General features: G+C 46.9%; 8 protein-coding genes and 2 non-coding genes across 10 annotated transcripts; 6 read left to right on the top strand and 4 right to left on the bottom strand.

The window, feature by feature from the left end:
- The first annotated feature begins 368 nt into the window (after window positions 1–368).
- Window positions 369–1,629, top strand: DFJ58DRAFT_330350 (uncharacterized protein). The gene is made up of 5 exons (XM_041379890.1): window positions 369–427; window positions 489–744; window positions 798–913; window positions 964–1,198; window positions 1,266–1,629. The coding sequence occupies exons 2-5, from the start codon at window positions 575–577 to the stop codon at window positions 1,531–1,533; spliced, it is 789 nt and encodes a 262-aa protein (XP_041244871.1). The 5' UTR covers window positions 369–427; window positions 489–574; the 3' UTR covers window positions 1,534–1,629.
- On the top strand, window positions 1,630–3,529 carry DFJ58DRAFT_330343 (actin actin-like protein). Its single transcript, XM_041379889.1, has 8 exons — window positions 1,630–1,863; window positions 1,919–1,961; window positions 2,021–2,374; window positions 2,431–2,653; window positions 2,708–2,771; window positions 2,824–2,926; window positions 2,981–3,156; window positions 3,232–3,529. Exons 1-8 carry the CDS (start codon window positions 1,822–1,824, stop codon window positions 3,400–3,402), a joined length of 1,176 nt encoding a protein of 391 aa, XP_041244870.1. The 5' UTR covers window positions 1,630–1,821; the 3' UTR covers window positions 3,403–3,529.
- On the top strand, window positions 3,504–3,583 carry DFJ58DRAFT_t81. The gene has a single exon. It is a non-coding gene; the product is annotated as a tRNA-Asn (tRNA).
- A 236-nt stretch (window positions 3,584–3,819) lies between these two features.
- On the bottom strand, window positions 3,820–6,369 carry DFJ58DRAFT_330177 (major facilitator superfamily domain-containing protein). The gene is made up of 14 exons (XM_041379886.1): window positions 6,120–6,369; window positions 5,841–6,009; window positions 5,717–5,785; window positions 5,630–5,658; window positions 5,534–5,576; window positions 5,401–5,467; window positions 5,285–5,344; window positions 5,166–5,232; window positions 4,991–5,111; window positions 4,705–4,936; window positions 4,631–4,655; window positions 4,487–4,575; window positions 4,329–4,430; window positions 3,820–4,280 (listed from the first exon to the last, which is right to left on the bottom strand). The coding sequence occupies exons 1-14, from the start codon at window positions 6,125–6,127 to the stop codon at window positions 3,889–3,891; spliced, it is 1,473 nt and encodes a 490-aa protein (XP_041244869.1). The 5' UTR covers window positions 6,128–6,369; the 3' UTR covers window positions 3,820–3,888.
- Window positions 6,370–6,415: 46 nt separating this feature from the next.
- On the bottom strand, window positions 6,416–8,434 carry DFJ58DRAFT_330312 (mitochondrial carrier domain-containing protein). Its single transcript, XM_041379888.1, has 13 exons — window positions 8,318–8,434; window positions 8,159–8,239; window positions 8,081–8,104; window positions 7,888–8,028; window positions 7,823–7,834; window positions 7,749–7,773; window positions 7,589–7,699; window positions 7,494–7,537; window positions 7,187–7,447; window positions 7,102–7,128; window positions 6,919–7,051; window positions 6,828–6,864; window positions 6,416–6,779 (listed from the first exon to the last, which is right to left on the bottom strand). The coding sequence occupies exons 1-13, from the start codon at window positions 8,327–8,329 to the stop codon at window positions 6,704–6,706; spliced, it is 984 nt and encodes a 327-aa protein (XP_041244868.1). The 5' UTR covers window positions 8,330–8,434; the 3' UTR covers window positions 6,416–6,703.
- A 799-nt stretch (window positions 8,435–9,233) lies between these two features.
- Window positions 9,234–11,222, top strand: DFJ58DRAFT_702255 (uncharacterized protein; the record flags this gene model as incomplete). The annotated part of the gene is made up of 11 exons (XM_041383618.1): window positions 9,234–9,397; window positions 9,484–9,640; window positions 9,698–9,957; window positions 10,006–10,049; window positions 10,099–10,117; window positions 10,168–10,217; window positions 10,271–10,306; window positions 10,358–10,382; window positions 10,439–10,529; window positions 10,580–10,708; window positions 10,760–11,222. The coding sequence occupies 11 exons, from the start codon at window positions 9,234–9,236 to the stop codon at window positions 10,853–10,855; spliced, it is 1,071 nt and encodes a 356-aa protein (XP_041244867.1). The 3' UTR covers window positions 10,856–11,222.
- Window positions 11,223–13,617: 2,395 nt separating this feature from the next.
- On the bottom strand, window positions 13,618–13,703 carry DFJ58DRAFT_t80. Its single transcript has one exon. It is a non-coding gene; the product is annotated as a tRNA-Leu (tRNA).
- Window positions 13,704–15,135: 1,432 nt separating this feature from the next.
- DFJ58DRAFT_330074 (uncharacterized protein) lies at window positions 15,136–16,416 on the top strand. The gene is made up of 3 exons (XM_041379885.1): window positions 15,136–15,192; window positions 15,253–16,194; window positions 16,257–16,416. Exons 1-2 carry the CDS (start codon window positions 15,179–15,181, stop codon window positions 15,926–15,928), a joined length of 690 nt encoding a protein of 229 aa, XP_041244866.1. The 5' UTR covers window positions 15,136–15,178; the 3' UTR covers window positions 15,929–16,194; window positions 16,257–16,416.
- A 91-nt stretch (window positions 16,417–16,507) lies between these two features.
- Window positions 16,508–17,286, top strand: DFJ58DRAFT_783506 (uncharacterized protein). The gene is made up of 4 exons (XM_041389908.1): window positions 16,508–16,591; window positions 16,646–16,746; window positions 16,800–17,018; window positions 17,084–17,286. Exons 1-3 carry the CDS (start codon window positions 16,571–16,573, stop codon window positions 16,984–16,986), a joined length of 309 nt encoding a protein of 102 aa, XP_041244865.1. The 5' UTR covers window positions 16,508–16,570; the 3' UTR covers window positions 16,987–17,018; window positions 17,084–17,286.
- Window positions 17,287–18,051: 765 nt separating this feature from the next.
- On the bottom strand, window positions 18,052–20,098 carry DFJ58DRAFT_702252 (MFS general substrate transporter). The gene is made up of 7 exons (XM_041383617.1): window positions 20,001–20,098; window positions 19,469–19,928; window positions 19,252–19,415; window positions 19,106–19,194; window positions 18,828–19,052; window positions 18,406–18,772; window positions 18,052–18,351 (listed from the first exon to the last, which is right to left on the bottom strand). Exons 2-7 carry the CDS (start codon window positions 19,910–19,912, stop codon window positions 18,192–18,194), a joined length of 1,449 nt encoding a protein of 482 aa, XP_041244864.1. The 5' UTR covers window positions 19,913–19,928; window positions 20,001–20,098; the 3' UTR covers window positions 18,052–18,191.
- Window positions 20,099–20,410: the final 312 nt, after the last annotated feature.

Here is a 20,410-nt window from a genome sequence, read left to right as displayed (position 1 = left end):
GAATGAAAACGTTGGTCACACACATTGTAGTCACACAGTCACACAGTTGCATTCCGAACATAGCCTTGACAACAACCAACTCAGTATTAGCCGGGCCCTTACTACATTAATATTGCCAAATTCCAATCAACTGGTCCCGCAGTGCCGCTGCAGCTGATAATGCGCAGGTTGGTTCAGCCAAAATCCAGGTCACAAGGTCTTCTGTCAAGTGCACCCGATGTCATGATCAATTTTCTTAGCAATTAATCATTGGTTATGATGCGCGGCCTATGCAGCGGCCACCGTCGGACCACCGTGTGTCCAAGCTGGGCCCCATTGTGCTAGCTAGCTAGGTTCCAGTGCCTGTCTGCCAGCGCCTATTTCTTGATTATGAACGTCGATCTTAGAGAAGTTCACACTCAACACGGCATATCTCGCTGGTAACGAGGTTAGGACACATGGTATTTCCGGTTTCTAATCTGAAGCTTCATCCCTTCCTGGTCACCCAGAAGTCCTAATAATTTCGTTATAAGCATCAAGGTTCGGTTTTTAGCAATCCTTTTCGCCACACTCCCTGCTATCGTATGTCCATCACATGCCACACAGTCTTTCTCGGTTATTTCTCTCTTTTTATCTGCTTATTACCACCGTGACTCTGGTAGTTTCTGCTCAACAGCAAGTCGTCCTTGGGAGTACCAATCCAGATATCGTCTACCTTCCCTCACTATGCAATGTTTCAAATACGGGATGCTTCAGTGCATGGCAGTGAGCATTTGATCCCTACCACGAACTGGGTTTCGTTAACTCTTTATGTCGAGGCAAATATACGTCGACTGTCCTAGCATTAACGGAACTCCGGTGATTGTTACTAGTACAACGGGCCCAATACCACAAACCGGGAACACCGTACCCCAGTTGTTTTTGACCTTTAGAGGTGCGTCATATTTAATTCAGTCAATTTACAAGTATGCTCACGCTATGCAGCATCAACGCTATATCTGCGCACATCTCCCCTTTCCAATGCGACCGTCAATTTCTCTTTAACCGCTGATCCGAGCGGCGTCACAATTACAAAACAGGTCAATACTAACATCAGCCTTATCATCGCCGATAACCTGCCCGAGTCACAGACGACGACATTAGGCGTCACATTCCTCCAATCGCTTTCTCCCACCCGTTTTGATGTTGAGTCGATCACGCTCAATGTCACGAACAGTAGGTAAGCACCGCCTATGTCTTTGTCAGAGAGTACGCCAAATACCGCGATCCATTCATATGCGCAATAGTGCGACCTCCTCTTATCTTCCAGCACCAACATTGCCCATATCAAGTTTCCCTCCGAGCCTTTCGCCCTCCTCGACGAACACAGTAATTTCGAATACCAGCCAGCGAACAGGCATCATCATCGGTGCGACTTTAGGCGGGGTGCTTGGTTCTTTGGTCATATCAATAGCAGGGTTTTTTGTTTATCGGAGGTGGCGAAGGCGACAAATATGGCGGTCAGAGGTAGATGTAGGAACATACCCGATGAGACGACGGACGGCGACTCGGTGATTGTGATATACCCTATACTTATGTCGAGACTTCGGATTTTGATATAGATACTGGACATCTTATTTGACACACTGTAATTTATTGCATAACTGATCACCGCAGGCTGCGAAATGAACTGAAGCGATTTTCGAAAGTAAGTATTTCGACTTTAAGCAGGTAAGTACTTAGTCAGGACACAGCCGTTGCCCGCTAAGCAGCACAAGTCAGACAAGATCAGTGGCATACATATCTATCCACCGCAATCCCAAATCACATCCCATATAACCATATTTCGTGCACCGTTCCAGAATGGACTCAGAAGCACCACTCGTAGTCGACAACGGCACGGGTGTAAGTCTTTAAGCTCTCCTTGACGCGCTCTGAATCATCTCAATCCCATCCGCAGTTCGTCAAAGTAGGCTACGCAGGATCGAACTTCCCAGAGCATGGTGCGTTAGCCCCACCCAAAGCACATACATATTCCAAGTCAACTAATCCCACAATCCAGTATTCCCCTCCGTCGTAGGCCGCCCCATCCTGCGTGCGGAGGAGCGCGTGGGCTCCGCAGCGATCAAGGACATCATGGTGGGCGACGAAGCCGTCGAGAACCGCAATTACCTCCAAGTCACACAGCCCATGGAACACGGTATAGTGCGTAACTGGGAAGACATGAAGCACCTCTGGGATTACACTTTCGACGAGAAACTCAAGGTCGACCCGCGCGGCCGTAAAGTGCTACTCACGGAACCACCCATGAACCCTAAAGTCAATCGGCAGAAGATGGTGCAGGTGATGTTTGAGGAGTATGGCTTCCAGGGGGTGTATGTGGCGATTCAGGCTGTGTTGACATTGTATGCGCAAGGTGAGATCTATTGTGCGCTGTGTGATGGCTGGGTGCTGACTGTTGGTCGGGTACAGGTTTAACAACGGGCGTAGTCGTCGACTCGGGTGATGGAGTCACGCACATCGTACCTGTATACGATGGATTTGCCCTCCCACATCTCACCCGACGCTTGGATATTGCAGGTCGAGATGTCACGCGGTACTTGATCAAACTGTTGCTCATGCGCGGTTATGCGTTCAACCGTACTGCTGATTTCGAGACCGTGCGTGAAATCAAGGAGAAACTTTGTTATGTGAGGTGAAACTTTTGATGGTTTGTATTACTTCATGCGATTGAAATATCGAACTACAGCTACGATCTTGACCTCGACCAGAAATTGTCAGAGGAGACTACGGTGCTTGTAGAGAGCTACACGGTATCTCAACTCTGCCGTCCATCGTCGTATGGCTGAAACCCGTTTACTACAGCTCCCCGATGGCCGAACGATCAAAGTAGGCTCAGAGCGCTTCGAAGCTCCAGAATGCATGTTCCAACCACATCTCGTGGACCTTGATCAACCTGGCGTAGCAGGTGAGTGAAACCCTTTCATATCTCCAGTTCTACTCATCTCACTCCTCCACCCAGAAATGCTCTTCCTAACCATCCAAGCCGCAGCAGTTGACACCCGAGCGGAACTGTACAAACACATCGTCCTCTCAGGCGGCTCAAGCATGTACCCAGGCCTCCCAAGCCGACTCGAGAAAGAAATGAAACAACTGTATCTTACGCGTGTGCTGAATGGCGATCCAACGCGGTTGAACGTACGTCCTTTGTCTCTATTTCGTGCTTCTTGGTTCCCCTTTCACCGTCACTAACATGTTTCGTGCCTCCTGCAGAAATTCAAAATTCGGATTGAAGACCCCCCTCGTCGAAAACACATGGTGTTCCTGGGTGGTGCTGTCCTCGCTGACATCATGAAGAACCGTGCAGAATTCTGGATATCAAGAGAAGAGTGGTTTGAGCAGGGTATTCGCTGTCTGGATAAGCTAGGACGTGGAGAGAATTAACCAATGATGAGTAACTTACGACGGACATCCGGTAGTTTTATGGATCACCAAAAGCACGGGCCATTGGCCTTTATATGATCCAACGGGAAATGAGAAACAACTGCCCCATGGCTGAGTTGGTTACAGCGTCCGACTGTTAAGCGCAATCGGAAGGTCGTGAGTTCGAGCCTCACTGGGGCAGCTTCTTTTGTCACTTGTAACTAAGTAACTGATGGTTACTCGTCTACCTTTTTCGTTGTAAACCCAATCATTTTGATTATGACACTTAATGTGGGAGAAGAGACCACGTCTCACGACGTGGTGGGTATGTTCACGACTCCACGTAGCGACATATAACAACCCCATATAACAACCCTGAACAAACCAAATGAAAGAATCATGAATAAGCAGTTCTCTACTGTAAGTCTTGTTCGTAACTAAGGGTAATAAGATCCTGATAGATAGTGAAATAGTCCGCGTCTGTCTTTTTCAATTGGTACAAGTATACTACAAGTTGTAGATAAACCAAGCACTTTCATCGCCGAGACCTTTGGGTTCATCCTCAGGAGTGCCGAACTGCCGCCTTTGTGTCTTTAAGCGGTTCTGGTGCCAAAGGTATGCGAGGGTAGCGGAGGAGAGCACTACCATGCCCACTGACATGATAATGAAAGTGATCGTAGCTTTCGTATAGTTAGGTGCAGGAGACAAAGAACCTAGAAGCCAGGTGGCCAGGATACCGCCCGAGTTGGTCATAATGAACGCAATAGCGATCGAAGTTGCGCGTCTGACGTGTGGTGCACTGTTATTCGCTACCCATGTGATGACCGGCGGAGCACCTGCGTAGGACCCACTGATGCTCAGGAAGAGTGATCCATAACGAACATGATTTGATGTGCTCGCTGGCAACCATCAGATGACTTGTCAAGACAGGCGCTGGAAAAACCCACCATAGAACATGATAAATCCGATAAGGTTACAAACCGAGAAGAAGATGAGTATGAAGCCACGGCATTTGTACCGATCCGATATCACTGCAGTGATCATCGAGACTGAAAATATCACAGTCGGTGTCTTGATCACTAACAGGAAGTAGAAATCAACTCACCTCCAAACGCAAATGCATAGGGCGGCGCGCTCATCAACTGTGCTTTATTACCGGTGTAACCGAGACCGGCGACGATTGTGGGCTCAAAGCTAAAGAGTCGGCAAAGTATTAGTATGAATAAACTCGGCAGTACCATGGACCTACTAAGCAAGGCCATACAATGTTGTACCTGAGCAGAATTCGCCTGAGTTCACCTAACGCCAGCAACACACACTTACCGAGGAAAAACAAAACAGGCGCCAACAGCCAAACGTGAACTGACTGGAAGCACCTAATCACCTCAATCCAACTGAAGCCATCGCTCTTGTCGTCACCAGCAACAGCACCATCTGCCTTCAGTTTAGCCATGACATAGTGACGTTCCTTCGTAGAGAAGAAGCGCGCGTGAGCCGGGGAGTTGGGAAGGACAAGGAAGGCTATCAATCCAAAGCATAACGTGATGATTCCCTCCTATTTGAGAGGATGAGCTGCATTGGTAACGCAACGAGGATGGAAGCCACTGACAATAATGAAAATCCAAGCCCATCCAGGTCTCCCATCCCTCCCATTGATATTCATAATAGCAGCTGCCAGCAGTCCAGAAAATGCGCCAGAGAGCGATGCCGACGCGAAGAACGTGGCAACCCTGATAGGGCAAAATCAAATATGCCCGGGAATGCGAGGGAGCCACATAACGGACCTGATCTGTAATCTCTCTCTGGGATAGAAGAAAGACAGATATAGCACAAGACCAGGGAATAGACCACCTAATGTGAGAATTAAGCAGGTCTGACAGGCAACGATGTGCAAATATCATACCTTCCATGAGGCCCAAGAAAAATCGACAGGCAAGCAGACCCGAATAAGTCTTCACGACGCCTGGATATTCGATGATTGGCTGCTGCACATTACAATACCACGGCAATCAGACTGACCTTGCATGGTTGCCACAAGGCCCCATATAGTGACCATGGTTGGCAGCATCCACCGTGGTCCCACATACTGTTTTAGTGTTACAGTCATTCACCCATAGAGAGCACCTATAGAACGTCATATGACGAAACTTGCCTTTAATAGCAAGTTCGAAGGGAACTCTGCTGCGATATACGGTCTGAAAAGTGCGCTATGTCAGAGGACGTCAACTCGCTAAGATTGCGTGCTTACACATATGTCATGGTCAGAGCAATACTGTACTGTGAAAAGACAGGTATTAGAACATAATACACTACATACGGGACAGCCGAGTTTTACCTGGTAGTTGGACATCCCGAGACTAGTCTGCATGCCAGCAACTCGAGCATTTGCAATATTACTCCGGTCCTGTTTGTCAATCCTGTTTGGTGTGGCTTCATAAATGATACTAGGCATCACTCACAAGGAAAGAGAGGAGATAGAAAATAGTGCAGACGGGCAGCACCCATCTGTCTAACTTCCTCCAGACAGTCCTTTCAAAAAGAGCTTTCTCTGCATCTGAGAACTCTTCGAAATGGTCGACCTCCTTCATCGTGTCTGCCGAGGGGGAGCTGTGCAGAGTCTCTTCCATCCTGTGGACGTCGTCAGAGGCAACCTGGTCGATAGCGGTAAAGAAAAATGCAATGTGAGGAAGAGGAGTCGAATTTAGAAGTATATCTATATAATTATAGCACTTGCTCACCTGATCATGAAACGGTAAAACGCATTTTCGCCGTTGACTTATTCTAGGGTCCAGGATGACCAAAAAAATGTTAGCGCCTCATAAATAATGATCGATTGATCACTCATCATGCCATCAAGGACCAAAGAGATGATACCGGCCGAGTAAGCGATGGCATATCGGCACGGATAAACATATTGCTAGGGTCAAATTCCACCCCTGGTATACTGGAACTGTACAAGCAGCCGTACATGATCTATCGCAAAGGAAAAAGTACTTGACTACAAGTAAGTAGTGAACAAAGTGGCACACGCAGAATGATGAATTATGGATGCGACGTGGTAAAGCTTTCATCATGTTTACTTACTGGGAACACTTTGGACACGTTCTGACAAAGTCTGGCAACGAGAGGCTCAAAGTTGCGTACTAAAGTTGGACAGAAGGACAAATCTCGCAACAGACCTGCCAACAGGCGCGCGCAAACTGCACCTATTATTGGCTTGCAGAAAAGGTATATACACCGAGTTGCAACAAGCCGGCAAGTTGCCCGAGAGCTCGTGTCTAACAAGCACCCAATCTCGGCGCTCACGTCTATGCAAAAGTTGTTACACGTAGGACCTACCCCAGGCCAGATCCTTGTAAAGGTTTCGTATTACATCATTCATAGTGAGGGTTATGATCCTGGTGGGAGGTAAGTTCCACGCTTAGGCGAAACGTGGAGCAACTCACGTGTGAGGGGTGATACGCAGGAAGTGTGCAAGTGAACCTTGCCGTCGACTGATTCAGCGTTTATAATCATCCCCAGGCCAAGAGCACGTACCTTTATACCAGCCGAGAACTCCCTCTGTTTTGACAGTTCTCCAGAGACAATCTATCGGACTCTTGTAAAGTGCCCCCACGACCCTCCCATCGGGTAATTTCGTGGTGGGTTGATTGTACATTCTTGTGAGTGCCTGAAAGTGACACGTCAGGGTGCAATTTGAACCGAAACGCGTCGACTTACAGTATCGGCGGGCTGCATGACGAGGCACTGCGAAAATCATTTTCAAGGGTTATGATTATGACGGCATATTTTGGTGGGAGCATACCACGCATACACCAGAAACCGAGCTGCTTGCAAGAAACGTCCACACACTGTCACCGGGTAGAATAGCATGTCCAACGAGCTGATTCTTAGTCCAGTTATATGTCGGTAATTGAACAGATGAGCCCATTGCTGTACGAAGAATAGCAGCATCCATTCCGCGGACGTAACCGCGAATACCCTCGGTCCGCCAGATGGTAGCCAGGGCATCAAAAGAGTTCTTATAATGGCGTTGTGTTCCTATAGGAAGAGCGGGCGAGTATGCCTTTAGACATATCAGTCACTGGTGGATGGCGAAGAAGTTTGATCACCTGCATACGAGCCTTGATGAGAAACAAGGGATTGCCGATTATAGCTATGTTCAAACGTGTGAGCAACATCACGTACGAGGGCATGACAAACACACCTCCGACAGCACCACTGGCTGCGCCGGCCACCAAAGACGTGATAGGTATCTGGTCTGTACTCGACCAACCAAATACGCGATTGATAGTCCGTCTAAATGGTTCATAGAAGCCTGCAGCAGCCTCAGACCAGGGTACAAAATTGCATCACATGTCACTCACTTAGGCGGGACCCATTCAGTGGGATCTAAACTTAGAGTAAGCGTTGAATCTTATCAACACGGCTGTATACTTGCCTGATACGCATACTACGGAGTACCCTGATCAGAGCGGTAAGTTGAAAATTTGGAGATTGACATACCGCTACACCTAGTCCGCGTTGCATACCGCGGATACCTTCATTCCTCCATGTCTTTATCATGGCGTCGAAAGCATTATTGTACACCTTGACTCCGCCACCCTTGACGAGCTCTCCTTGCAACTGCAATCGAGTCTTGGCTACCTATTTTCTCCAGAGTAAGCAACAGAGTCTACGCATCGATTCGGGCACTAACCTCGGCAGGGTTGGATATTGTCACCTACGTTCATGCATCATTTATCAAACCAATACGAGAAGTAAACAAACAACTAACAGCTATACAGGCTGCCAAGCCACCACATAGAAAGCCTTCCGTGGTTGAGAGTTGACGGACACCAGTAGACATGGTTAGTACCTGCGGAAGCAAAAGCACAAAAGCAGGAACCTTAGTTTTGATGTGGCCTAGTATCATTACATAAAAATGATGATTGACCTCTAAGAGCATATAACATTCTGGCGATATAACTTGAAGGTTACAAATTAATCAAATCACTCGTTAGCACATCTCCGAAAGCCACGAAGAAGGGCTGAAAGTGAGATATTGGTCAACCGTGGAGCCTGTGGGAGTGGGGCCCGGAAATCATCAAAATCGCTTTTGGTAATTTATTTTCTTCCTGATTAGACTAAATAATTTAAACCCACTATTTGAAATTGAACCCAATCTGCTGGAAACCTAACCGGCCACTAACACGCCGTGCCGAGTGCGAGTTCATCGTTTCTATCACGCCCTCCAACATTGTCCATCGCCGCAGTTACACACCTCCGCTCCGCCGCATCAAGCTCCCATTCAAAAGACGTCGAACCGCCGGATCATCGGTCTTTACGGAAATTGCCGTGACTCGGACCCAGAGTACACCCGCATGGTCAACTAGCACTTGCTTCCGAGTCGAAGTTGCTTCAGAGCTTACCTGTCCCATTTCGCGCCATTCGAACATTCTAGCTCTGCGCTATCGTATACTCATGGTAAAAGCATGACAGTTAGGTGGCAGGATAAACAGATCTAAGTCAATCTGATCCGCAGTTCTCATCAGATTGATGGAGTATGCTGCTGAGAAAACAGCATGATGCAGCGAATGGTGATTCCTGGCAATGTCCGGCGTAATCACTAGTAGTAGGTATGTCACGCATCATAGCATCAGGGAATCGGGATGACCCCACGCTGTCCCTTTGTCCAAAAGTAGTATCGACATCTGTATACAGTATAACCGCGGGACATTGTTAGGCAAGATCCCATATACAGGAGGATCTATTCCTGGGTTTCTCTAGCTTCATCAGAACTGTATAAAACGTGTTAGGTATTAAGGCGGTCGCTGGAGTCGCCGCCTAATACTGGTATATACATCCTCCCCATGTCTGTAAATCCTAATGACACACTCGGTGCTCTCCAAGTGGGGGGCACGATCATGGTGTTCTTGTTTGGAATTGATACTTTGCAGACCTATTATTACTTCAAAAGATATCCGAATGATCGCCTCTGGATAAAGCTGCTGGTGAGTACTTCAATATTTACCAAGTATCAGCCTTATGCCTTTTAGGTGGTCTGGATATGGTGTGCAGACCCTTTCAAGTCCGTCTTCATCCTAATGGCTAAATGGACAGGCTGGAAGAAATCGGTCACACGATCTCTGTTCTAACTGGAATGTACCTCCTTACTGTGACACAATTTGGACAGCCAGACGCGCTCGCCGTAACTACCATGCCGGCTGGCTACGCGTGGTCAATCATATTCAGTGGCTCAGTAGGATCTATCGTGGAGGTGCAACATTGTCTTCTCGATCCACAGAATTTCCTGAGTCTGAATGTTATAATACAGGCCTTCTTTGCGCACCGTATGTACGTGCTATCAAAATCGTGGTACCTCCCGTCCATCGCCTGGGGTCTTGCATCATTCCGATGTGTGGGAAGCATGGTCGTTGCGGCACAGGTATTTGGAAACATATCTTTAGACGTTTTCTCGACAAGATGGCGCTGGTTAATCACCGCCTGCTTTGCTACGGGTGCGGGAGCCGACCTTATCGTTGCAGGAGGCCTGTGTTATTATATTTACCGTGAAAAACGTGTTGCGATGGGGCAGTGAGTGATAAGCCAGTGACCCTCCTATTATAAGCTCACCAGTTGTAGGACGACAATGAGACTACTCGACCGCCTTTTGGCATACACCATTGGTAAGAGAAAAACCGAAAATGTTTTCTTCCAAAACTAATCGTCTTGCAGAAACTGGCCTGGTTCTGAGGTACAGTGGTACGTCAGAGATAATGGACTCGACTAACCATCGACACTAAGCATGAGCGCGGTTGTGATTCTCATCATATGGGGTACAACTCCACATAGCTGTGAGAACTTTGTCTAGATCACGTGCTTTGGATCTTGCTGATGGGCTATTCAGTCTGGTGGTTCGGCATTTTCCTATTTTACACAGAGGGTAATGACTCAATTCTTATCACTCTGCAAGCGCTCATTCCTCGTTCCTTAGTTTTTGCAAACTGTTTGATGGCATCGTGAGTGATTTAGCACTGCGAAACACGAAAGAATGGGGAATTCAATTTTTGTGTAGCCTGAACACTCGACGGGTCCATGAAGATGCTGGAACTGTCGTCAGTCTGCCGCGTAATCCACATAGCCGCAGTGCAGACCGTTCTATGGGCGTAAGTGATGGTTTTCTTCACAGCTCCAATATTACTCATCCAATATGTAGCGCATCCAGAATCTCATGAGAAATTCTTCAAAATCCGAGTATGACATGGACATCGAACGTTATGAACTATCACACGAGATTTCTTCTGACAGTTCTGCATACACACGTGATCAATTTCAACGGCAGCTGGTATGTTTACCCTCATATCCGTCTCGTAGGATTGGTCCTGATTGTGCTCAGATAAATCAACCAAGTATCGCTATTTCGGTTTCCCAAGACGTTTGCATTAAACACGATAGGTTACCGGAAATGGACTGTCCGACCTGTCAGCCATGACGCTTCTCGCTGGTATTTATCGTTACTTATCATAGGCACATCCCGACCCAGTGCGAGGGGGGGTATCTGTAAACTTGTATTTTGGACTTTATCTAGCGTTGTCAACACTGAGCGCTGCCTTGCTACTTTGTCGTCGTCTTAGTACGCCCCCATTCCTGCTTTCTATATAAGCCCTATAGCCCCTCGTACGCTTTAATGTTTCATTCTTCGCCATCCTTTCTGCAGCCTCGCTCTATTGCTTTTGTGGCTGCTACGCTCAATGGTGGTCCCGTCATAATGTCTCTGTTCAATTTGCCGCGCCGGTCCTCTCTGAGTCTCTCTATAGTATGCGCACGTCCGCAACAATCACCATATTACATTATCTCCGATGTGCCTTCTCACACCGTCTTGGACGGCCGCTAATTATATTATCACATGTCTCCGTACTGCGGGCGCCAGTACCTCTAAAGATTATGTTCCATGTAATGTACGAGTGCATCCCATGTAGGTCAAAACTTGCCCTTATCCCCACGCGACCCATGAATCCTTGTGGCTGAAAAACCGGCATTTCGACTGCTCTGTCTTCCCATTTAGGGTGACCTAGGCTGATATTTACGACATCTGAATCATCGCCCCGATGTTTATTTCACTTGTTATTATCTTTCTATGTAGTTTATATCTTTCAGATTTGTTGAAGCAACCTGAAGTAGATACGCCACCATGGTGGGCTCGTAACCATTCTGTCCACAAGGTTGCCAAGCTTTTTTGTAGCTATTTTTTTTTTTGGCCGAGCAATATGTATTTGTAGCCACTGACAAGTCTAGTTCTACAAGTACGCGCTAGTAGCGGAGTTCATGGAACTACCGGTCCGAGGAGAAAACGCACTTACGCCCTCCCGTTTTCGCGGGGTGTGTGGGACTCTGATACTGGTTACCTCGTTCGTGGAGGGCGGCCTGGGTGGTTTGATACCCACTAAAACCTCGAGGGCGATGGCCCGTTTATCATTATTATATCTGACCATGTGGTGTTGACTAGTTTTTCAAAGGTTTTGGTGCGGTTGATTTTTTGGCAGTTATTCTGTCGAGTTGGAGTCTTTTGTTTATAGATGCTGTCCAGCGACTTGTTATTGCTTCTGTTGTGTATGAGGTTCCATTTCTTGTTTTGTCGCATCTTAAAACCTATATGAGGTACGCTGATTCAGAGATTATGATTCTTAATAGTCTGTTTATATTGGCTGTGTTGGTTGTTTCGTTGCGGTGGGAGGTTAATGTTTGCACAGCCTAGGATCGTTCCTATTCTTGACTGTGGCCAGGGGCTGTGTTTTGTCGACTGTAGCTATTTCTATCCTATGCAGAGGACGATGTATGCTATTCTAAGGGATATCAGTCTGCTGCACTTCAATTTGTGGATGCCCCGGTGTGGGATTTCAGTCCCGGTCGGCCGTTTGAGATGCCCAACCTGGTAAAAGTGACATGACTTTGCGTGAAATAGTGAGGGTAACTGTAACGATGAGACAAGTGTAGTATGATGCAAGTTTGCTAGTAGTACGGACAGGTCATGATAATCATGCATCATGGCGCCACAAAGATGATCGACTTGAGTAAGATACACACGCTGGTTTGTGTTTCTCAGCAATTTCTCAGACTTAATAATATTTGTTTTGTTAGACTGCTTAGAAGTTATGGTTATTGAAATAACCGTGGTGGCTTCGATATTTTGCGTTTGTCTTCCATGTGGCAAGCAAGGTGAGGGCGCGCCAAGAACTGAGCTAGGCAATGACCATGTGGTCACCGGTGACCGACCGAGTTGATCCTTACAGAAGTTAGCAATCACACAAATAAAAATATAGCACTAGTAGATGGAGGCCGAGCTTCGCCGGCGGCAGCAACCTTGTCCCACCAATGTCCCACAAGTGCTAATGCCGTGCACTATCATGTGGAGAATGCATCAAAAGTATATTAATTGTATATCATAATCAGCGGCACCCTGTGGAAAGTAACGAGTCAGGACAACAATCGAGAAAAGCTGCAGAAAATTCGCTGTAATATGCTACATGTGTGATGAGAATGAGCGCATTTCGATAGACAGGTTCTGACAAATGGAGATGAATATAACTTTCAGAAAGCAAAAATTAAAGGGTTGGATTTACCAGTAGCCGGAAGATGCTTTGAGCACCGTGACATTCCTTTCCTTTGAGAGGTTTGTCCGATGAAGGACTACCGCTAGGTTTACATTAATTTAGTGAACCGGAAGGCTTAGGCAATGCATGTTTAACGGTGGTCGTAACACAATCAACTCGCGAAGGTTGGTTTGACTTGTTCAGATGGGATTGTGAGTCCATTAAGAAATCGAGAGACGAACGAGAATGACTTACAATGAACAAATAGTGAACAAGCTTGATGGAATCGACGCCGACAGTATGTGAATGGTGTTTAAGTTTTCGGCATCGCATTCTCGTTAAGTCATCTTCTCGAACGCCCACAAGTTATGGACGATGACTGGAAAACTTTCCGAGGAAAAGCTGAAGCCATCGCGGGGCATGAAAGTGAATTCCTTTTCATGGACAGACTATCATATATAAGAGGTTTCAATGACTGGGCCTAGTTAAGATGAACCTCCGGGGATCTATACACTGCAAAAATGTTGTCAGTAGGTTTCGAACCAACTCCAAGAGAAACAGATTTTGACTCTGTCGTGGTAACCACTTGGCTAAGACCAGTTAGATGGACCACTGAGGGAACTGTCCACGAGTCAGTGTCAAGGTGTGTTCCGATAGAAAAAGACCTGCCATGCGGTAGGTTTCGAACCTGCGCCGTCGAAGAGAGAACAGATTTTGATTCTGTTGCAGTAACCACTTGGCTAAGACCAGTTGAGATGAACATCTGACGAAATCATCCATGAGTGAATGTCGAAGTGTGTTCTGATAGGGAAAAAGAAAAACTTTGTTGTCGGCAGGCTTGACAGATTTTGATTCTGTTGTGGAAACCACCTGGCTATAAGACCAGTTAAGATGGACCTCCAAGGAACCCATTCATGAATGCATCTTCAAGGCGTGTTCCGATAAAAAAACCTCATCGTCGGCAGGTTTCGAACCTCGGCCGGTGTAGTCCAAGAGATAGATTTATATTATGTTGTGACAAATTTGAGACGAACCTCCGAGGAAACCATCCATGAGCGAATCTTTATTAAAGGCATGTTCCGAGAGAAAAAACTGCTGTTGCAAGTTTCAAACCTGCACAGTCAAGGAGAAACAGATTTTGATTCTATTGTGATAACCACTTGGCTAAGATCATTTAGATGAACTTCCGACGAAACCATCCATGAGCGAATGTCAAGGTATTCCAAGAGAGAAAAACCTGTCGTCAGGAACCTGTGTAGTCCAAGAGAAACAGATTTCGATCCTGTTGTGGTAATTACTTTGGCCAGAACACTTCGCAAGTTGAGATGAACCTCCGAAGAGCTGTCCATGAGTGAATGTCAAGGTGTGATAAGACATTTATTGGCAGCCTGCAGGTTTTGAATCTGCACCACCCAAGATTTCCAAGCTGTTCTGGTGGTAGTTGGCTATGACTACTACTTGAGATAGACCTTGAAGGATGATCAAGGATCCATGGAAAAGGAAAAAGATTGTTGAGCAGAGCTCCAGCAGGTTTCGAACCTACACAGGATTTCTGTCCTGTTACGCTTGTCACTTGGCCAAGACTGATCAAGATAGACGTCTGTAGTACAAGTCGAAGAACATCACGCACTGACAGTAGAATCACAGGATTAGCCGACGCAAAATGAAATAAAAAGACTAGTTCGATTGACACAAAACATGCCAGGCTCCAGCTCGAGTACTTATGGCGCTGGCTATTGATTCTCACGGGGTTCAGCCACAATTAGCTGATATTGACCTTGGTCATAGCCGGTTTCAATGTGAGCTCGGCAATCGAGTGCGCAAGAGGGCAAGTTCAGTTAGTATTCGGCGTAAGTGAGCAAGCACAGAATTCACTATTTACCAGTAGATATGTACGAGGGTGACCATCAGTGCTGTAGTTATAAAATTGAGGGGGACCATGTACATTGCATGGATGAGGTTGTCTATGTAATTTTCGATGATTATAATTATGCAATAGGACCACCAGATGGACTATAATGCCGCTGCATTATAGGACGTGGAGAGCTGGGTTAGCTTGGACTGGTGACCAGCCCCTCTATGAGGCAAACCGTCGATAGAGGGACTGGTAAATCTGGCTTTCACATGACGGAAAAGTCTTTTCGGGAGTTAGATAAGTCTTTGCTAAGTTTACCAGTCAACGGTTTGCCTCATAGAGGGGCTGGTCACCAGTCTAGGGTTAGCTTATGGTGATGCCAAGGTCGGATCTTATATCACTCTGGTGGATTAAAACCACCTCATGGCCGATTTTCCGATGTAGGAGACTGCTCCGAGAGGCGCCTAAGCATCCTCTCGTTGCCTTCATCCACCAACCATGCAGAGTATCTGATTCAGCCACATCAATCTTCCAGTTGGAAACTGAGGACGGACACCTTGCCACCTGCCTGCAAGGGGGTTCAACCATAGTTTACGGCGAAAAGTTCGGATTGGGGTGGCGTTTTGGGCTACAGTATGCAAGAGGAAGTTGGGGTTCTGCTAAAGTGAAGGTTTACCTCCATCACATCAATTACTCGTCGGCGACAGACGCCGCCACGGTGACTATTTGCCCTAAAGATGGGTCTAATTCAGAGGCTCCTTCTTTTGACAGCAAGACGATCTCGATTGCTGACTTTGGCCATGGACCTCCCGCACTTCTTGGCTTGTTCTCACTGTCCACTATTGCTTCACACTCTTACATGTGGTTTACGGTCACTACGGGAGCAAACTTTGCTCCAGTTATCGCCGACCCCCTCATCAATACTGCGACTGCTCTCAGGCAGTCCATGAACGACGGTGAATTCGTCGACACCAAGTACTATGCCATGTCCAAGCGGAGGACTTGGAGATCTTCTGGAGAAACTCGTTTCGTATATGCGAATAATACAGTTTTAGAGCACGGCGCCGGTATCGCGCCAGTTCACTCTTGTCGGTGGTTTCTCATCTTACCTAGTGGGTGAATGATAATGGAACTATCTTTTAGCATCTCCCAACGAGAATTCTTTACTCGTTTACTACCCCACCGAATCTAGGCTGATGGGGGACGCCGAGCTACATCAGGATCATGACTTCGACAGCGACATCGAGGAAGAAGAAATACAACAAGGAGCGCCTAGTCAACCCCCGCTTTATTTTAGCCAGAGCTATTCCCCTGGGGCGGCACCTGCTGAGTCCGATTTTTCTGATACCACTTCCGATAGCAGTGCTCTAAGCTCGGATTATGACGGTGAGTCCTGTTTCCTTCTCCCTGGGCCTGGGGTGATCTCTCGTACTGAGTCTGCTACTTAGACCTCGGCTGGACGGAATCGGCGGTTACGCGGCCTCTAGGTTTCCGCTCGACGGACACATTGACCGCTGAGCCGCTGTCTCTACCCGTTTCTCCTACTTAACGAATGGTGTTAGTTCGAAACACGGCATTCGCGACGTAAGCTACTGGTACGGCTACTCTCACTAGCTCAAAGTGACTCAAACTGTTCGTGCAGCTGGGCATCCTACGTATACTATTGCTATACTGACCAAGTTTCTTTCTACCTCTGAAGTCCAAAAATCCGCTCAGCCGACGCAACGACACAATTCAGACTTTACGCTGCTCTCCCAAGTCGATGTACCGACTCGCCCTTAAGGTTGGTGTACTATCTCGCGTCCTTTATGGCAACGGCTTAACAAGAAACCTGAAGCTCAAGAACGCACGTTTAGAAGCTCTGGCATTCCAGGCAATCAAATCTAGTTTATGCGAGAGCAATATCTTGGCTGAGGCATTCTCGTGGTTTACAGCTCAGTATGGCTTTCTTGTTCTATACCCCGATCCTCGTTGATCCTCAACCACCACAGGTACACCGACATTCAAAACATGGAACTAGACCTACTAATGAAGTTCTGCAGCACACCTGAAGTATCAAGTCGTCTGGAGCGAGTGGTTGATGCTGTTTCCCAAGGAGAAAGACGTTATGCACGTGCTATGCTTCATGCCTTTTTAGCAAGATTGACCCGGCAGCGGGCGGGCAGTGGTACACAGTGAAGTCGCAACAGTCATTCTATGGTGTTGTATTTGTAAGTCGTGTTTTTTTTTTTCTTTTTTAAAAAAAAATCATATTTATTGCCCTTTGGGGTCGAAGACCCTACTATCCCTTCCACTGCAATCGGCACCCCACAGAATTCGGCAGTCACGCAAATGTCACTGTAAGTCACGACACATCACGTAGGCTGGTTTCAAAGTCAGCAAACAGCCAGTTATTCGGTGTATGTCTAAGTAAGTATGAGGGTGACCATTATTAGTGCTGTAGCCTGTAGTTGTAAAATTGAGGTGGATGAGGGAGACCATGTACATCAATATTAATATTAAGTATGGATGCTGCAGCGCTGAGGTTGTCTATGTAAATTCGATGATGATGCAATGGGACCGCCAGATGGATTATTATGCAGCTGCATTCTAGGTCCTGTTGATGATGAATTCTTCGAACGTGTTTTTCCTGTCTGGAAGAGTGCAGAAAAATGTGATTTGTTAGCAAAGTGCTGATTTTCGGTGTCGGCAAGAAACTCTTTGATTATCGCCCTAAGGTCCTCAACCATGATCATCCCATCTCTCGAAATCTCGCTGCTACACTTGGACCAGCCCCATGACCAGCAGCGGCTGCACCAGTCGGCACTTCCAAAGTGGGTGTTTGCAGTTTGAAACTCCGCCATGGCACATATCGGCAGGTGACATTTCTGTGTGACTTCGGCACTTTCAATTATCTCACTCAATTCCACTTCAATCATGGTCGTTCAACCTCGTAATGAGTTGTATTAGAGAGAGAATGATATCTACTAAAATAATTTTGTGTTGAAGTAGCTATAAATATGAGTTTTGTGAAAGTGCCGACTTCTGTGGGGTGCCGATTGCAGTGGAAGGGATAGTATGTCTTAGAGCATAAGTCCGCGGCACTTCCGAGAAAAGTGTGGTGTGTGCAGTATTGAAACTCCGTCACGGCACATATCAGCAAGTGCGTGACTTAGGCACTTTCACTCACTCAATTCTGCCTCAATCGTGGTCGTTCAACCTCGCGTGTCAGAAAGAATGATGTTAAGAATTGTGTTTAAATAACTAGAAATACAAGTTGTGTAAAAGTGCCGACTTCTGTGGGGTGTCGTTTGCACCGGAAGGGATAGTACTAGTAAGTATCTAGTGAGGGCGATCTAAGTAGAGCATCAGGGATCTAATGTCACCTGACAATCGGGCGAAGTTTACACTATAACAAAAATGTTACGGTTAATCATGAGCTTCACCGCCATTAAGAAAGCAAATCCTAGAAGATTGAAGATCCCTGCGAATATAATCATTCCCGAGTATCCACCATGTTGGCTTGCATAGATGGCACCTCCAATAGGACTTCCAACCAAGGATCTGTCGGATAATAATTAAGCTCTCATCAAAAAGCACGCTGCAACGGGAACCTACGGAATAGACATGAAAGCGTAGGACATCCCAACGCGCGTACCAAAATTTTCCGGCGGCGAAATTTGTGCTGTAACAGCGACATCCAATCCCATCACCGCGCCTCCAAATAAGCCGTATATCACAGCGAATGCTGCTAGGGTTGCTGTGTTATGTGCAAATAACCAGATGGCGATACATGAAACACCGGCCAGTAGAGCAGAGGGAATCATGAGGTTTAATCTCCCAAGTTTGTCCGCGAACCATCCCGGAACAATGCGACCGACAGTATTTGCGGCATTCAAAATCGATAGCAGATCAAACCCGAGATTTTGGGATAAGCCCTGTGCCTGTGCATATTGGACGATATAAGTGGGAGGAATAAATAAGCCTGTACGTGATCAGCGATCAGCATTAATCACAGCGCATGGCCATATGATGCTCACCAAGGCATATCAGAGCATACGCAAGACACACAACCATGTATTTCGTATCGCGGAATGACTTGGTATCTATCCACGGCGTGCTTTTATTTTTAGGCAAAGGACTCGAAATTGTGAGCGTTGCGATGATGCAGCACGCAAGTGCAAGAAACCCCTGTATTCGGACTGCCCAAGCGAACCCAACAGTACTGAGGAGGCGTTGAAGCAGTATAGGAAACACGGCTCCGCCTTCAAATATAATCAGAGTCCATTTATACTGTAGTTAATTCAAGGGTACTTGCCTGCACCAGAGCCACCTAACACGATACCACTAGATGTCCCTGCGAAATGGCGGAAGCGAGCAGTTGATGCAGCAATGCACGGATTATACCTATATTCTATGATGAGATATTTCCAGGACAATGAAATAAATTGAGGCGAAACTCACACTAGTCCGGCCCCCAACCCAAGAAGAAATCCTTGAGCGATCATAAACTCGTAGTACCGAGTTGCTAATGATGTCATCATCAAACTGAGCGTGTATATAAGCGTCCCAGATGCGAGCAACGGTGTGGGTCCATAGGCGTCGAATAAGCGACCAACAAATCCACCCTGTGGTAACAACATAAGTGAGGACTTGTATTTAAAACTGGTGATGTACTGACCGAGAACATCATGAACCAAAGTTGAAGCCCGCCAATCCAGGAGATTTCCGAGGGCGAATAGGCGGATAGCTGATGCTCGAGGTACCATGCCTGATAAGTTCCGAATGAAGACACTTGCCCCATGGTTGCGAAACTTCCTACGAAGCCACCAAAGAGTGTGAGGCATCCTAGAAAACCACCTTCAGCCCACAGACTTGTAGGAATAGATGGATGGTCGCGGTCTACTTCCGGCCAAGCCACGACACTGGAGTTTTTTGACTCCAGGTCCTGGCGGGAGCCTACGGATGATGCGAGATCATAGGGTACAGGTGCGAGTCGGCCGAGGAGGCTGGACGCCTTCGACTCTGGATCCTGGTTGGAGTCTGAGGGCGGCGTATAATCACAGGGTGTGGTTCCAGCCATGGTCGATTGGGGGATGAAGTTCTTGTTATTTCGGCTATTCATATGAGTAGCTCGGGCTCTGAATCGGATCCCGGGAACGAGGACCACATGCTAAGATCTCAGTATAGCGTATAAAAAAAGCAGTACACACTGGATCAATCTTGATTATTGTAACATGACTGGTTGGTAAAACAACCACACGGTGCATGGCCCGTCTCCATGAATTCCGTAACATTCGGGACCCAATGGAAGCTGATCCGCCGGGCGCCATTCATCATGATAGCCTTGTGAAGTTCAGGGCGTTCGAAACGGAGAGCGGATGATAACTTAGTAAGTATACTTATGTCGCTTACAGATATGTCTCACACCTCTTGGGGTAGGTTCAGTTAGACTAAGTTTTACGGAAACTGGATACGACAACTCGTTTATGCGGATCCCCTTGAAGTTAACAGTCCCCTCCGAGTCAGGCTTGCGGAAGACCGCGGTGATTCACTGATGTTACTGTCAACTTCATTTAAGTTTTCACATATTGTATTAGTATAGTTCGAGACTTAATTGGGC

The sequence above is a fragment of the Suillus subalutaceus genome (assembly GCF_016647625.1).
Source record: "Suillus subalutaceus strain FC151 chromosome Unknown DFJ58scaffold_41, whole genome shotgun sequence".
Taxonomy (NCBI): domain Eukaryota; kingdom Fungi; phylum Basidiomycota; class Agaricomycetes; order Boletales; family Suillaceae; genus Suillus; species Suillus subalutaceus.
Note: the sequence above shows the minus strand (reverse complement) of the source record. Positions and strands in the feature narration are given on the sequence as shown.

What these genes read in the sequence shown, in the direction of transcription:
- DFJ58DRAFT_330350 (XM_041379890.1), top strand. Translation starts at nt 575, where the DNA reads ATGCCACACAGTCTTTCTCGGTTATTTCTCTCTTTTTATCTGCTTATT. An exon ending in GTTGTTTTTGACCTTTAGAG is followed by an intron (nt 914 to 963) that starts GTGCGTCATATT and finishes CACGCTATGCAG; the next exon opens with CATCAACGCTATATCTGCGC. An exon ending in CTCAATGTCACGAACAGTAG is followed by an intron (nt 1,199 to 1,265) that starts GTAAGCACCGCC and finishes TATGCGCAATAG; the next exon opens with TGCGACCTCCTCTTATCTTC.
- DFJ58DRAFT_330343 (XM_041379889.1), top strand. Translation starts at nt 1,822, where the DNA reads ATGGACTCAGAAGCACCACTCGTAGTCGACAACGGCACGGGT. An exon ending in TAGTCGACAACGGCACGGGT is followed by an intron (nt 1,864 to 1,918) that starts GTAAGTCTTTAA and finishes TCCCATCCGCAG; the next exon opens with TTCGTCAAAGTAGGCTACGC. An exon ending in GTTGACATTGTATGCGCAAG is followed by an intron (nt 2,375 to 2,430) that starts GTGAGATCTATT and finishes GGTCGGGTACAG; the next exon opens with GTTTAACAACGGGCGTAGTC.
- DFJ58DRAFT_330177 (XM_041379886.1), bottom strand. An exon ending in TCGGGATGTCCAACTACCAG is followed by an intron (nt 5,659 to 5,716) that starts GTAAAACTCGGC and finishes GTCTTTTCACAG; the next exon opens with TACAGTATTGCTCTGACCAT. An exon ending in CTTCGAACTTGCTATTAAAG is followed by an intron (nt 5,468 to 5,533) that starts GCAAGTTTCGTC and finishes ACACTAAAACAG; the next exon opens with TATGTGGGACCACGGTGGAT.
- DFJ58DRAFT_330312 (XM_041379888.1), bottom strand. An exon ending in AGCCAGTGGTGCTGTCGGAG is followed by an intron (nt 7,538 to 7,588) that starts GTGTGTTTGTCA and finishes GTTTGAACATAG; the next exon opens with CTATAATCGGCAATCCCTTG. An exon ending in CGGTTTCTGGTGTATGCGTG is followed by an intron (nt 7,129 to 7,186) that starts GTATGCTCCCAC and finishes TGATTTTCGCAG; the next exon opens with TGCCTCGTCATGCAGCCCGC.
- DFJ58DRAFT_783506 (XM_041389908.1), top strand. Translation starts at nt 16,571, where the DNA reads ATGTACCGACTCGCCCTTAAG. An exon ending in TGTACCGACTCGCCCTTAAG is followed by an intron (nt 16,592 to 16,645) that starts GTTGGTGTACTA and finishes AGAAACCTGAAG; the next exon opens with CTCAAGAACGCACGTTTAGA. An exon ending in TTCTCGTGGTTTACAGCTCA is followed by an intron (nt 16,747 to 16,799) that starts GTATGGCTTTCT and finishes CAACCACCACAG; the next exon opens with GTACACCGACATTCAAAACA.
- DFJ58DRAFT_702252 (XM_041383617.1), bottom strand. Translation starts at nt 19,912, where the DNA reads ATGAATAGCCGAAATAACAAGAACTTCATCCCCCAATCGACCATGGCT. An exon ending in GGGTTGGGGGCCGGACTAGT is followed by an intron (nt 19,195 to 19,251) that starts GTGAGTTTCGCC and finishes CATAGAATATAG; the next exon opens with GTATAATCCGTGCATTGCTG. An exon ending in GTATGCTCTGATATGCCTTG is followed by an intron (nt 18,773 to 18,827) that starts GTGAGCATCATA and finishes GATCACGTACAG; the next exon opens with GCTTATTTATTCCTCCCACT.